The sequence below is a fragment of the Nicotiana tabacum genome, chromosome 20 (assembly GCF_000715075.1).
Source record: "Nicotiana tabacum cultivar K326 chromosome 20, ASM71507v2, whole genome shotgun sequence".
In the NCBI taxonomy this organism is placed as follows: Eukaryota; Viridiplantae; Streptophyta; class Magnoliopsida; order Solanales; family Solanaceae; genus Nicotiana; species Nicotiana tabacum.
Genome location: NC_134099.1, coordinates 49,377,201 through 49,389,635, shown reverse-complemented (window position 1 = coordinate 49,389,635; position 12,435 = coordinate 49,377,201). Strand labels below are relative to the sequence as shown.

At 36.2% G+C, this 12,435-nt stretch overlaps 1 protein-coding gene across 1 annotated transcript; it reads left to right on the top strand.

Annotated features, from left to right (window-relative positions):
* Positions 1-8,188: 8,188 nt before the first annotated feature.
* LOC107761304 (cysteine-rich receptor-like protein kinase 3) lies at positions 8,189-12,076 on the top strand. Its single transcript, XM_016579527.2, has 7 exons — positions 8,189-9,041; positions 9,780-9,896; positions 9,978-10,117; positions 10,194-10,404; positions 10,520-10,754; positions 11,162-11,306; positions 11,385-12,076. The coding sequence occupies exons 1-7, from the start codon at positions 8,273-8,275 to the stop codon at positions 11,715-11,717; spliced, it is 1,950 nt and encodes a 649-aa protein (XP_016435013.2). The 5' UTR covers positions 8,189-8,272; the 3' UTR covers positions 11,718-12,076.
* Positions 12,077-12,435: the final 359 nt, after the last annotated feature.

Below are 12,435 nucleotides of genomic sequence, written 5' to 3'. Positions count from 1 at the left end.
TTCCCGAGTGGAAGTGGGAGAGGATTACGATGGATTTCGTTACTGTACTTTCGATGACTCGGAAAGTTTGATGCAGTTTGAGTCATTGTTGATAGGCTGACCAAGTCAACGCATTTTGTTCCTGTTGCAGCCACATATTCGTCCAAAAGGTTAGCCGAGATTTATATTAGGGAGATTGTTCGCCTTCATGGGGTGCCGCTATCTATCATTTCGGATTGAGGTACGCAGTTTACCTCGCATTTCTGGAGAGCGGTTCAGCGAGAGTTGGGCACCCAGGTTGAGTTGAGTACAACATTTCATCCCCAGACGGACGGTCAGTCCGAGAGAGCTATTCAGATTCTTGAGGACATGCTCCGAGCCTGTGTCATTTATTTTGGAGGCTTGTGGGACCAGATTTTGCCTTTAGCAGAGTTCGCCTACAACAACAGCTACCAGTCCAGCATTCAGATGGCTCCGTATGAGGCATTGTATGGTAGGCGATGTCGGTCTCTAGTTGGATCGTTTGAGCCGGGAGAGGCTCGATTATTGGGTACGGATCTGGTTCAGGAGGCCTTGGACAAGGTCAGGATTATTCAGGATAGGCTTCGTACAGCTCAGTCCAGACAAAAGAGTTATGCAGACCGCAAGGTCAGAGATGTTGCTTTCATGGTTGGGGAGCGGGTATTGCTCCGTGTATCGCCTATGAAAGGCGTGATGAGATTTGGGAAGAAGGGCAAGCTCATCCCTAGTTTCATCGGTCCATTTGAGATTCTTGATCGTGTGGGAGAGGTGGCTTTTAGACTTGCCTTGCCACCTAGCTTGTCAGTTGTGCATCCCGTGTTTCATGTATCTATGCTCCAGAAGTATCGCGGAGATCCATCGCACGTGTTAGATTTCAGCACTGTCCAATTGGAAAAGGATCTGTCATATGAGGAGGAGCCGGTGGCTATTCTAGACCGGCAGGTTCGACAGTTGAGGTCGAAGAATTTTTCTTCGGTGCATGTTCAGTGGAGAGGTCAGCCTCCTGAGGCATCGACCTGGGAGTCCGAGTCCGATATGCGGAGCCGTTATCCTCATTTATTTCCCGACTCATGTACTTCTTCCTTTTGTCCGTTCGAGGACGAACGGTTGTTTAAGAGGTGGAGAATGTGACAACCCAAGGGGTCATCACCATAATTCTTCCTTGTTCTGTGCTCCTGAGGCCTTGAAAAAATCTCACTTTTAGTCGCCTCGATTTGCATGCGCAGTTTGGGCGCGTAGCCGAAAAGATTTTATGTTAGAATATGTGAATTTTGTGAAAAGATTTGATGAATTTTGGTATTAATATGCATAATGTTGACTTCGGTCAAAATTTTGGGTAAACGGACCCGGACCTGTGATTCGATGGTCCCGGAGGATCCGTAGGAAAATATGGGACTTGGGCGTGTGCCCGGAATTAAATTCTGGGGTCCCTAGCCCGAGAAATGAATTTTTGAAAGAAATTGTTTTTCTGAAATTTGATATGAAATTTGAAATGAAAAGGAGTTAGAAAATATAGGTATCGGGCTCGTATTTTGGTTCCGACGCCCGGTACAAGTCTTAAATATGTGTTAAGCACTATCTGTAAAGTTTGGATAAAAACGGACGTCATATGATGTGTTTTGGACAAAAAATGGAGAATTTGAGTTATGGAAGTTGAAGAAAGAAAATCATGTGTTTGAGGCTTGATCCTATGTATATGATGTTATTTTGGCGATTTGATCGCACGAGTAAGTCCGTAAGATGTTTTTAAGGTTGTGTGCATGTTTGGTTTTGAGCCCCGAGGGCTCGGGTGAGTTTTGAATGGGGCCCGGGAGGTCTTGGACTTAAGAAAATGCAGGTTCAGGTGTTGCAGACACCAGCGCGGCCGCGGTCATTTCCGCGCTGTCCGCGCTGGAGCCGCGATGCCTTTCTGTGCGGTCCACATGGCTGAGTCTGAGAGCTAGGGTTTCAGGTTAACCAGCGCGGTCGCGCACCAAAACAGTGCGGTCCGCGCTGCAAGGGTTCAATAAGGCCCCAATTTTTCTCCCACTCGGCGCGGCCGCAACACATTTTTGTGCGGTCCGCGCCAGGTCCTCAGAAAGGTATACAAGTTCGGAAATCTCAGTCATTTTTCACTTTTCAAAAACCCAAAACCTAAGAGGCGATTTTCCAAACAACTTTTCTTCTCCAAAATGATTGGTAAGTGATTTCTAACTTAATTTCTTTATCCCTTAACATCTTTTAACATAATTTCAACTTCAAATCAAAGATTTTCAGGGGTGAAATTGGGTGTTTTGGGTAGAACCTAAGTTTTCTACAAATTGAGAAGTTGGACCTCAATTTGGGGTCCGATTTCAAAACAAATCATATATTGGGATTCATGGGGGAATGGGTAACCGGGTTTTGGTCCGAACCTCGAGTTTCGACCACGTGGGTCTCGGGGTATTTTTGACCTTTTTGGGAAAAACCTTGAAAAATCTATTTTCATGCATTGAGGATGATTCATTTAGTAATTATTAATGTGATTAAGTAACTTATGACTAGATTTGAGCGGATTAGTGGTGGAATCAAGAGGTAAAGCTATTCTAGAAGCGTGAGTTGAGCTTGGAGCATTCGAGGTAAGTGTTTGTTCTAACTTTGGCCTGAGGGAATAGGATTAGGATGATATGTGCTACTTGTTAATGTGGAGTACGGTGTATAGGCATGGTGACGGTTATCTATGCACCGGAGTCTAGCATAACCGTGAGTCTTGATTACTTTTAATTCGAATAATATGACACAAGCTACTTGTTTATTTGATAAGTTTCACATAATGTGAATGGTTGAGGAAGAATGATTTAAAAGGAGAATGTGTTGTGAATACTCCCTTGCCGGGATGCGTAGACTGATATATATATTCTCCCTTGTCGGGATATTTTGGGTTGTTAGCTGTACCCTTGCCGGGTTAAAGGTATTGAGTTGTTATTCTCCCCTGAAGGGGTCTACTATATGACGTCAGATATTATATACTATATTATGGGATCGTGTGGCACGTCGTCCACTTATATATGATATTATGGGATCGTGTGGCACGTCGTCCACTTGGTTATTAGCCTCTATTGCCGGTGACATATTGTGCACTGTGATAAAGATGAATTGGGATCGTGTGGCACGCCGTCCACTTATATATGATATTATGGGATCGTGTGGCACGCCGTCCACTTATATATGATATTATGGGATCGTGTGGCACGCCGTCCACTTGGTTATTGGCCTTTGTTACCGGTGACATATTGTGCAATGTGATAAAGATGAATTGGGATCGTGTGGCACGTCGTCCACCTATATATTGTTAAAAGGGATCGTGTGGCACGCCGTCCACTTATATACTATATTATGGGATCGTGTGGCACGCCGTCCACTTATATATGATATTATGGGATCGTGTGGCACGCCGTCCACTTATATATGATATTATGGGATCGTGTGGCACGCCGTCACTTGGTTATTGGCCTCTGTTGCCGGTGACATATTGTGCACTATGATAAAGATGAATTGGGATCGTGTGGCACGCCGTCCACTTATATATGATATTATGGGATCGTGTGGCACGCCGTCCACTTATATGTGATATTATGGGATCGTGTGGCACGCCGTCCACTATATATATATATATATATATATATATATATATATATATATATATATATATATATATATATATATATATATATCATGGAAATCGGAGTCTCTCCTGCTTATTTTCGATATTTCATTTTTATTTGTTACTCCCCGATAGCATGTCCCCTCCCAGTTTTACTTTGTATTATCTTGTTATTGTTTTCTTGCACTTGTTGTATATATCTGTACAGGTTAATTGTGGTAGGTACTGTCTAGCCTCGTCACTACTTCGCCGGGGTTAGGCCAGGCACTTACCAGCACATGGGGTCGGTTGTGCTGATGCTACACTCTGTGCATTTTTGTGCACAGATCAGGGAGCAGCTTACGGACCACAGCAGTAGGACTTCTGGGAGCTATATTCAGTCCAGGGACTCTTGAGGTAGCCTAGCTGGCGTTCGCAGGCCGAAGTCCCTTTCCATGTTTTCGTTTGTTCATCTTGTATCAGACAAACATGATGTATTTCCTTTCAGACATTGTTTGTAGTATTCTGTAGTAGTCCGTGAGCTAGTGACACCAGACCTTGGGTAGTGATGTGTATTAAACTTCCGCACTTTTGGTTTTCAGTTGCTTTAGATTTAAAGTCTTCCGCTTAAATTTTGTCTCGTTTATTATATTGTTTGAAAGAAAGTAGGAAAGGTGTTTTAAATATTTGGCTTGCCTAGCTCCGATAGTAGGCGCCATCACGATACCCGATGGTGGAAAATCCGGGTCGTGACATCATTATTGCCTTATTCATACTTAGAATTGTTACATTGTGATATAAACTTTAAGTATTCTTTAGTTACTTTATTTCATTTTAAGATCAAATCAAAGCTTAGATGTCCTCACTCTATTTATAGATAGAAACATATTTTTCTTTAGGTATCCTCACTCTATTTATGGATGGAAACATATTTTTCTTACTCCTGAAATTTAATTGATAACTATTCTTAAATAGTCTAAATTTATCAATAATGCTTTTAAGTATTCTTTAGTTATTTTATTGCATTTTAATATCAAATTAAAGCATAGATATCCTCACTCTATTTTATATCCGTCTTTTCGTATATTTTTCAATTGTAATATTTTAATATTATAAAGAGTAATATATATTTTCTTAGTCCTGAAACTTTAATTTATTCATTTTGATTTTATTGGTGAAATTAGGTATTATTGAAATTTATCAATAATACTTTTGAATATTATTTAGATTCGCTCACATTACCACTAAGCCAAGGTCTATCAGAAATAACTTCTCTACCTCACATAATATAGGAATAAGATGTATGTATACCTTATCCTCCTCAAATTCCATTTATGGGATCACACTGTGCATATTATTATTGTTATCGTACATTACCTCTATTCTCCTACTTATATATATTTCTATTATATTATATAAATTAACATTGAATCATTTAATGCTTTACCTCTAATCCAAATAATTGTCCATTGAATTCTAATCTTCAAACTTGCTATGAGCTCTAGAAACAATAAGGTTTTGTTTTACAATTCAAATTCAGAATGTTGTTGGGGGTAGATAACTTCATTCAATTATATGCATTAATTATGTTTTTTTAGCATTAGTATTAGTTTCGTCGTAAAATCACCAAGTGACTTATTTTTAGTTTGCCACTTAGCTTAACCACATTGCATACTACTCTATAGATATTTAAATTAACTTTAAGCTATTTAATTCTTTACCTCTAATATAAATAATTGACCTTTAAATCCTAATTATAGAACAAATAAGGTTTTGTTTTCAATTCAAATTCGAAATATTGTTGAGTGTAGATAATTTCATTCAATTACTTCTATTAATTATGTTTTCTTTCTCTAAGTCTTATATATTAGTTTTGTCATAAAATTGTCAAGTAATTTATTTTTAGCTTGTCATTTGGCTTAACTATATTGCAAAATACCTTACACACACACACACACACACACACATATATATATATGATTTAATTCTTTTTCTTACCTTATATATAATATTGTATTTTGTTTCTTATTTTGCTACTTGAAATTTTTCCAATTTCTAATCCTTTAGTATCTTAAGTAAATTTATTGACTTTATTTTATAGTTTAACTTGTCCTAAAGTATAAATAGTCATAGGCTATCTCAATCTGCATGTATTTTTTATCTTTCTTTTATGACTTTTTACTAAATATTTACCTCTATATTTCCAGTAAATATAGAAGAAAATTGATTGAATTTATATATAGATATATAGATTATATTTGTCTAAAATATTTTTAGATTTTATACTAAAATGCCAATTAACTTTTTCTAAAAATTGCTAGTTAGCTTAATATCAAGCTTGATTATCCTTTTTTAGTATAATATAAATAGATTTATATAAGAAAGATAAAGAAATATAACTTTAATCTATTTATTGCTAAAAGCACTCACCTTTATAATGAGTAAGATCAGTAAATTGACCTTTTCTACATTAATATTATAATTCTGTAACCAATGAACTATTTATTTAGATCAAACAGCAATGAGCAAAAATCTAAATGCTAAATTAAAATAAAAGTTCATAACTATCTATTTGAATGTCCCACTAATTAAGGAAGGCGATTTAAGGATTCCTTAACAAATCTACGTCTTGCAATTAGGAGCCTTTTTGGCGTGACTGATTTCTTTTAATTCAGATTTTGATGAATAAAGATCTATTAACAAAATTAAGAACACTCTAATTATAAACTAACTATTAATTATATTATTTTATTACCTTATTCTAAAATTGCCAAGTGGCTTGTTAATAGCTTGCCACTTGACATAATCACAATACTAATTATATATGACAACTTTATTCCTTTAATATATATATAGAATAGATATAGATATATAGATTAGGTCTGGCGTAAAAAGTTTCCTAACAAAATCATTTCCATTGTTTGCTAGTATGTTAAAATTGCGTAAAGAAATAGAAAAAAAAAATTGACTTCCGTCATTACAACAACAACAACAACAACAACCCAGTATAATCCCACTAGTGAGGTCTGGGGAGGGTAATAGGTACGCAGACCTTACCCCTACCCTGAGGGGCAGAGGGGCTGTTTCCAGGAGACCCTCAGCTCAAGAAAGCGATAAGAGACGATATATTAGTATTATCCATAGATTCATAATAAAATAACATAAAATAAAATAACATACCATAACATAAAATAAAAATAACAACAGTATAAGAAATATAGGAAGTACGAAAAAGATGAAAGATATAATAATATCCAGCAGATAAAGCCCTACATCAGTAATTGACCAGTAGCATCCTAAGACTAACTCCTAACTGGCTAGTCTCACTTTAGTGCGCTGTAGAAATACTCGCACCTTCCTCCTAGCCTACAACCTTAATGCTCGACCTCCATAATTCCCTGTCAAGGGTCATGTCCTCAGTAATCCTAAGTCGCGTCATATCCTGCCTGATTACCTCTCCCCAATATTTCTTAGGTCTCCCTCTACCTCTCCCCGTGCCCACCACAGCCAGTCGTTCACACCTCCTCATCGGTGCCTCAGTGCCCCTCCTCTGAATGTGCCCGAACCATCTGAGTCTTGCTTCCCGCATCTTGTCCTCCATGGGGGTCACGCCCACCTTCTCTCGAATATCTTCATTCCTCATCTTATCCATCCGTCATTGTCGAACTAATTTATTTTTTTTGTTTCAATTACTACTAATATCTTACTTTTTAAGCCGCGTGGCTCGACAACGTAGAAATGTTGTTTTAACCTTAAATACTTAAAGTTAACAACACCATCCTATGCTACATGTCTTATTACAACATTGTATTATAAATGTAATCTACCTACCTTATACACCCTTATACAATCAACACCAAAAATAATTAAAAAGTTTGAGTTTATGGCTTAGTTTTTTTTAAAATTTTAAAAAGGGTTTCGAAAAGTGATTCTTTTTTTGTTTTGTTTTATAAACAACATTTTGTAACTCCCTAAATTCGTGTTTAAACTTCGAGATACTCCATCTGTTTCAATTTATATAAACTTATTTCATTTTTAATCCGTACAAAAAAGAATGATCATTTTTTATATTTAGAAGCAATTTGTCTTTGTGCAATGATTTGTAGCCACACAATATTTGTGCCTTATTTTCACCACAAATTTAAAAATCTTCTCTATTTTTTAAAGTGCATGCTCAATCAAATAAGTTCACATGAATTGAGAGGGGGAGTAATAGTCGTTTGACCGCAAGAATATTTGACCCCGAAGAAGAAAAGAAAAAAATGGTACAAATTAGACTCTCCAGTCCTTTTTTTTCTTTTTTCTTTTTATGTTCTAGACCACTCAGAAAAAAAATAAAAAAAGGTATTGAAGATCACCGAGCTGTAACTTTCTCATTTCCTCGAAAAGTCAACAAGATAAATACCAAGTCTTCCATCTTAGCGTTTTTTTTTTTTCTAAATTATTTTAAGAAAAGGTCTTCTATCTTAGATTTGGAAATTGCAAATTCGTCAGCTTCGGTGTCCGGTGGACCCCACATACTGTACACATGGTGGCTTCTCATTTCACTCTATTGAACAAAAAAACAAGAAAAGTAAACTTCCTTTTTTCAGCTGCAACTTCTCGCCCATACCTTTAAGTTATGTCGTCAAACTCAATTTTCATAGCTTAATTCCTTCAAATTCTCCAAAAATGGATTCTCCAGTCAAATGGGTATTCCTATTTACACTATTTTCATTCATAAATCGATCAGTTTCTGATCCAAGAGCAACAGAAGCAGCTTTAATATGTACAAACAGAACAGCTTCACAATCTGATCGTCAAGTTTATGTAGCCAGTTTCTTAGCAGCCATGGATTCAGTTACACCACTAATTACACGGCAACAATATGGAGCTGTAATAAATGGAACAGGAAATAATACAGTTTATGCTTATGGTGAGTGCATGAAAGACTTATCACAGAGAGATTGTAATCTTTGTTTTGCTCAGTGTAAAACACAAATCCTAAGGTGCTTACCATTTCAAAGATTGATTACTGGTGGGAGATTATTTTATGATGGGTGTTTTTTAAGGTATGATTATTATAAGTTCTTTAATGAAAGTGTGAGTTCTGTGGATAGGACTATTTGTGGGAACACAAGTTTTTCAGGGAATCAGAGTTTGTTTACGGAAAATGTTGGGAAATTAGTGAAGAATTTGGAGGTGGGAGGTTTGAGGAATGATGGGTTTTTAACGGCGGTTGTGAGTTCTGGGAATTTGACTGTTTATGGGTTGGCTCAGTGTTGGGAATTTGTGAATGGGAGTGCTTGTCAAAAGTGTCTTTCTGATGCAGTTTCAAAGATTGCTTCTTGTCATCCTAAGGAAGAGGGAAGGGTGTTGAATACTGGTTGTTATGTTAGGTATTCTACTCAGAAGTTCTTTAACAATTCTGCAAGTGATACTCCTCCTACTGCAAATGGGGGTAAGTTCTTTCTTTCTTTTATAAATTGTTGGTCTGTTTAATTGTGTCATCATCTCATATAAAAGCTTTTGTATAAATATATCATCAAAACGCCCCCTTACGTGCTGGCTTGATTCTTTATGGGTCAATCACATAAATATTTCTTTTAATATGAAATTTGAATTGAAGACCTTTGTCTATTTTTACTTGTGTGATCATCTCATTTTTAAGCTCGCTTTTGTTTACTTAATTATATTTTCAGTATATGCTTGTGATGTTTCTTGGTTTCATGAGTTATTTCAATCTTATCCTATGATTTTAAATGTTTAATTTGTTTTGGTCGTACTTTGTGATGATACTTATTGAGACTATTTAATTGAGTTAGAAAAAGTTTCAGTTGTCCTACCAATTTTTTTTAATTTGAAAAGATAGCTACTTCATGATTTGGAAAAAACGCGTCTAGGAAATGGAGGTGTCTTCAGTTTCTCTTGAATAGTTACTTTTGTTATCTTTTAAAATTTGGCATCTTGCAATTAGTTTATCTTGGTTTTTTGTTTTATCAGTTATCCAAATCTTATTCCATGATTTAACAAAAATCTAAACATTTTTTATGATGCTGTTTAATTACACTATTTAATGAGGAGAAATGGTTTGACTTCTGCATATATGAATGAAGTGTGAACTCTAAAGCTGTGCTAAAGTGAAAATGCTTATATAAACTTAGGTAATTCATGTAGTCACATTATGATTAATTATCAGGAGGATCGAGTCGCTTGGCTGTTATTCTTGCAACAACCCTGGGTATTTCTGCTTTCTTGCTATTTGTGTCGGCTGTTTCATTCTTTATGCGGAAGAAGGTTTTGAAACAAAAGAGAGGTACTAATTTCTAAGTTAATCATTTTCATTCTTTTGATTGATCATATGGAAATTTGACTTGAATTTGCTTTGATGATGCAGAGAAGAAGCAGCTAGGAGCTCTCATAAGAACAGTTAATAAATCAAAACTGAATATTTCCTATGAAACTCTTGAGAAGGCAGCGAATTACTTTAACAACTCCAACAAATTGGGACAAGGAGGTTCTGGTTCTGTTTACAAGGTAATTTCTCTTTGAGCATTATTTTCTTATCACAAAGCCTTCTGTCTTACGATAGTCGTGTTTATACATGAAATAGGGGATCTTGCCGGATGGTCAGGTTGTTGCTATAAAGAGGCTCTTCTTCAATACGAGGCAGTGGGTTGATCATTTCTTCAATGAGGTCAATTTGATTAGCGGCATACATCACAAAAACCTAGTAAAGCTACTGGGTTGCAGCATTACAGGGCCAGAAAGTCTTCTAGTGTATGAGTACGTGCCCAATCATAGTCTTCTGGATTACGTCTTTGGTAAGTATCAAATCCAACCTTAATTATGAACAATTAAATCGGTGGTAGTCTTATCTTGTTACCTCTGCATTAGAGTATACTTACACATAAATGACTTCGATTTGCACTGAATCAGACACAAAGAACCTTAAGCCACTTACATGGGATCAAAGATACAAAATCGTATTGGGTACTGCTGAGGGCTTGGCCTATCTTCATGAAGAATCAAAGTTGAGGATCATCCACAGAGACATAAAGTTGAGCAATGTTCTTCTAGATGAAGATTTCACGCCAAAAATTGCTGATTTTGGTCTAGCCAGGTTATTTCCTGAAGACAGGACTCATATTAGCACAGCTATTGCTGGTACACTGTAAGTTGGTACCTTTTTTTGGTTACTCTTACTTTTTCTTTAACCAGTGAGGATTAAACAATATAAACAATTTCTATGCTGAAATAATTAAATCACGATACAGTAAGAAGTGTCGGATCTGTTTTATGTAGCTATATCATTGTTAATCTTGCTATTATTTCGTACTGCTACTCATTTATATTGTATTTTAGGTCTATTGCTATGATCTTATGAGTCTATAATTTAGCCATGTTTCCGGGAGATGAGACCTTTAACTTATATATAACTTAATGTAAAAGTAGGTTTTTTGTTAGTATAAGTTAACTACTGCATATATAATTTTCACGGTTTTACTTTATTCTGTACACTTCTGGTTGTTGAACTTCCTTTGATATTCTTCAAAGAAGTAATCAGATTTAAAATTGCAGCGGTTACATGGCTCCGGAGTACATTGTACGTGGCAAACTGACTGAGAAAGCTGATGTTTATAGTTTCGGTGTTCTTGTTATCGAACTTGTGTGTGGAAAGAAGAACAGTTATGTGTTCCAGAATACAAATTCTCTTTTGCAGCAGGTACTTTCTTGTGCTATATCCTCCGTCCTTAATGAACATTAATAATACTTACTAATCTCATGTCGTCGTGGTTTTTAGTTGTGGAACTTGTATGGGATGGGAAAATCTTGTGAAGCAGTTGATCCTTCGTTAGAGGGTAATTTCAATGAAGAGGAGGCATCTAAGCTGCTTCAAGTAGGTCTGCTTTGTGTACAGGCATCAGCAGAATTACGACCCTCCATGTCAAGCGTTGTGAAAATGCTAACTGAGAACCATGAAATTCCCCAGCCAACACAACCACCATTCCTCAACTCTGGTAGTTCAGAATTTAGTCCTTTTAATCTACATGGTAAAAGATTTTTTGGTCAACCAAGCTCCTCTACACAATCTTCTGGGAATAAATTGACAGAGAGTTGGATCGATCCTAGATAAACTAAGGTGATCAAGAATTTTGACTTGACTCGATGATCATCCGGACTTGGCATTGGATTTTTGTTCTCAGAAAACTCAAGTTTGTGTCTGTGATTAGGCGTTATGACTGGGCTAATGAGCTTAACATTGACTAGCACTCACCCTCCATTTTTCCGTTGATATTTGGTATAGTCTGATATTAGTCAAATTTGTTTTGTGAATATCCTATAGAGCTACTTCCTTTTCAAGGGGCCATCCCCAATGTAAAGCTGTTGTATAGTGCCTGAATTGTGATACAGTATCTGCAGCTGTTGCAATGAACTACATCTATTGTGATAGATTTTCGACTAGTAATTTTCGATAAAGATTAGGCTTCACAATTATCATAATATTGTCTTGATTTTGATTGGTAGATTGTTTCAGAACTATCATTTGAACCCACAAAAGAAAAGAAGAACAGATAAAATACTCAGAAAATGATCAAGTCTTGCAGATGTTGCAGACTCTATTTGATTTTATTATGAGTTACTCATTCATATAATCGAGAAGTACAAAAGTGGAATTTTACAGTTAAAGAAATTTACAGTGCCCTGGCTCCAATCACTTGTGAACTGCAATTATACGGTCACTCTGTCAGTATATATACTTAAATCTTTGGTATTATATTGCAATTATAGTGTCATTGTATATACTTAAATCGCTGGTATTATATCATTTAAAAATGACGAAAATTATGTAA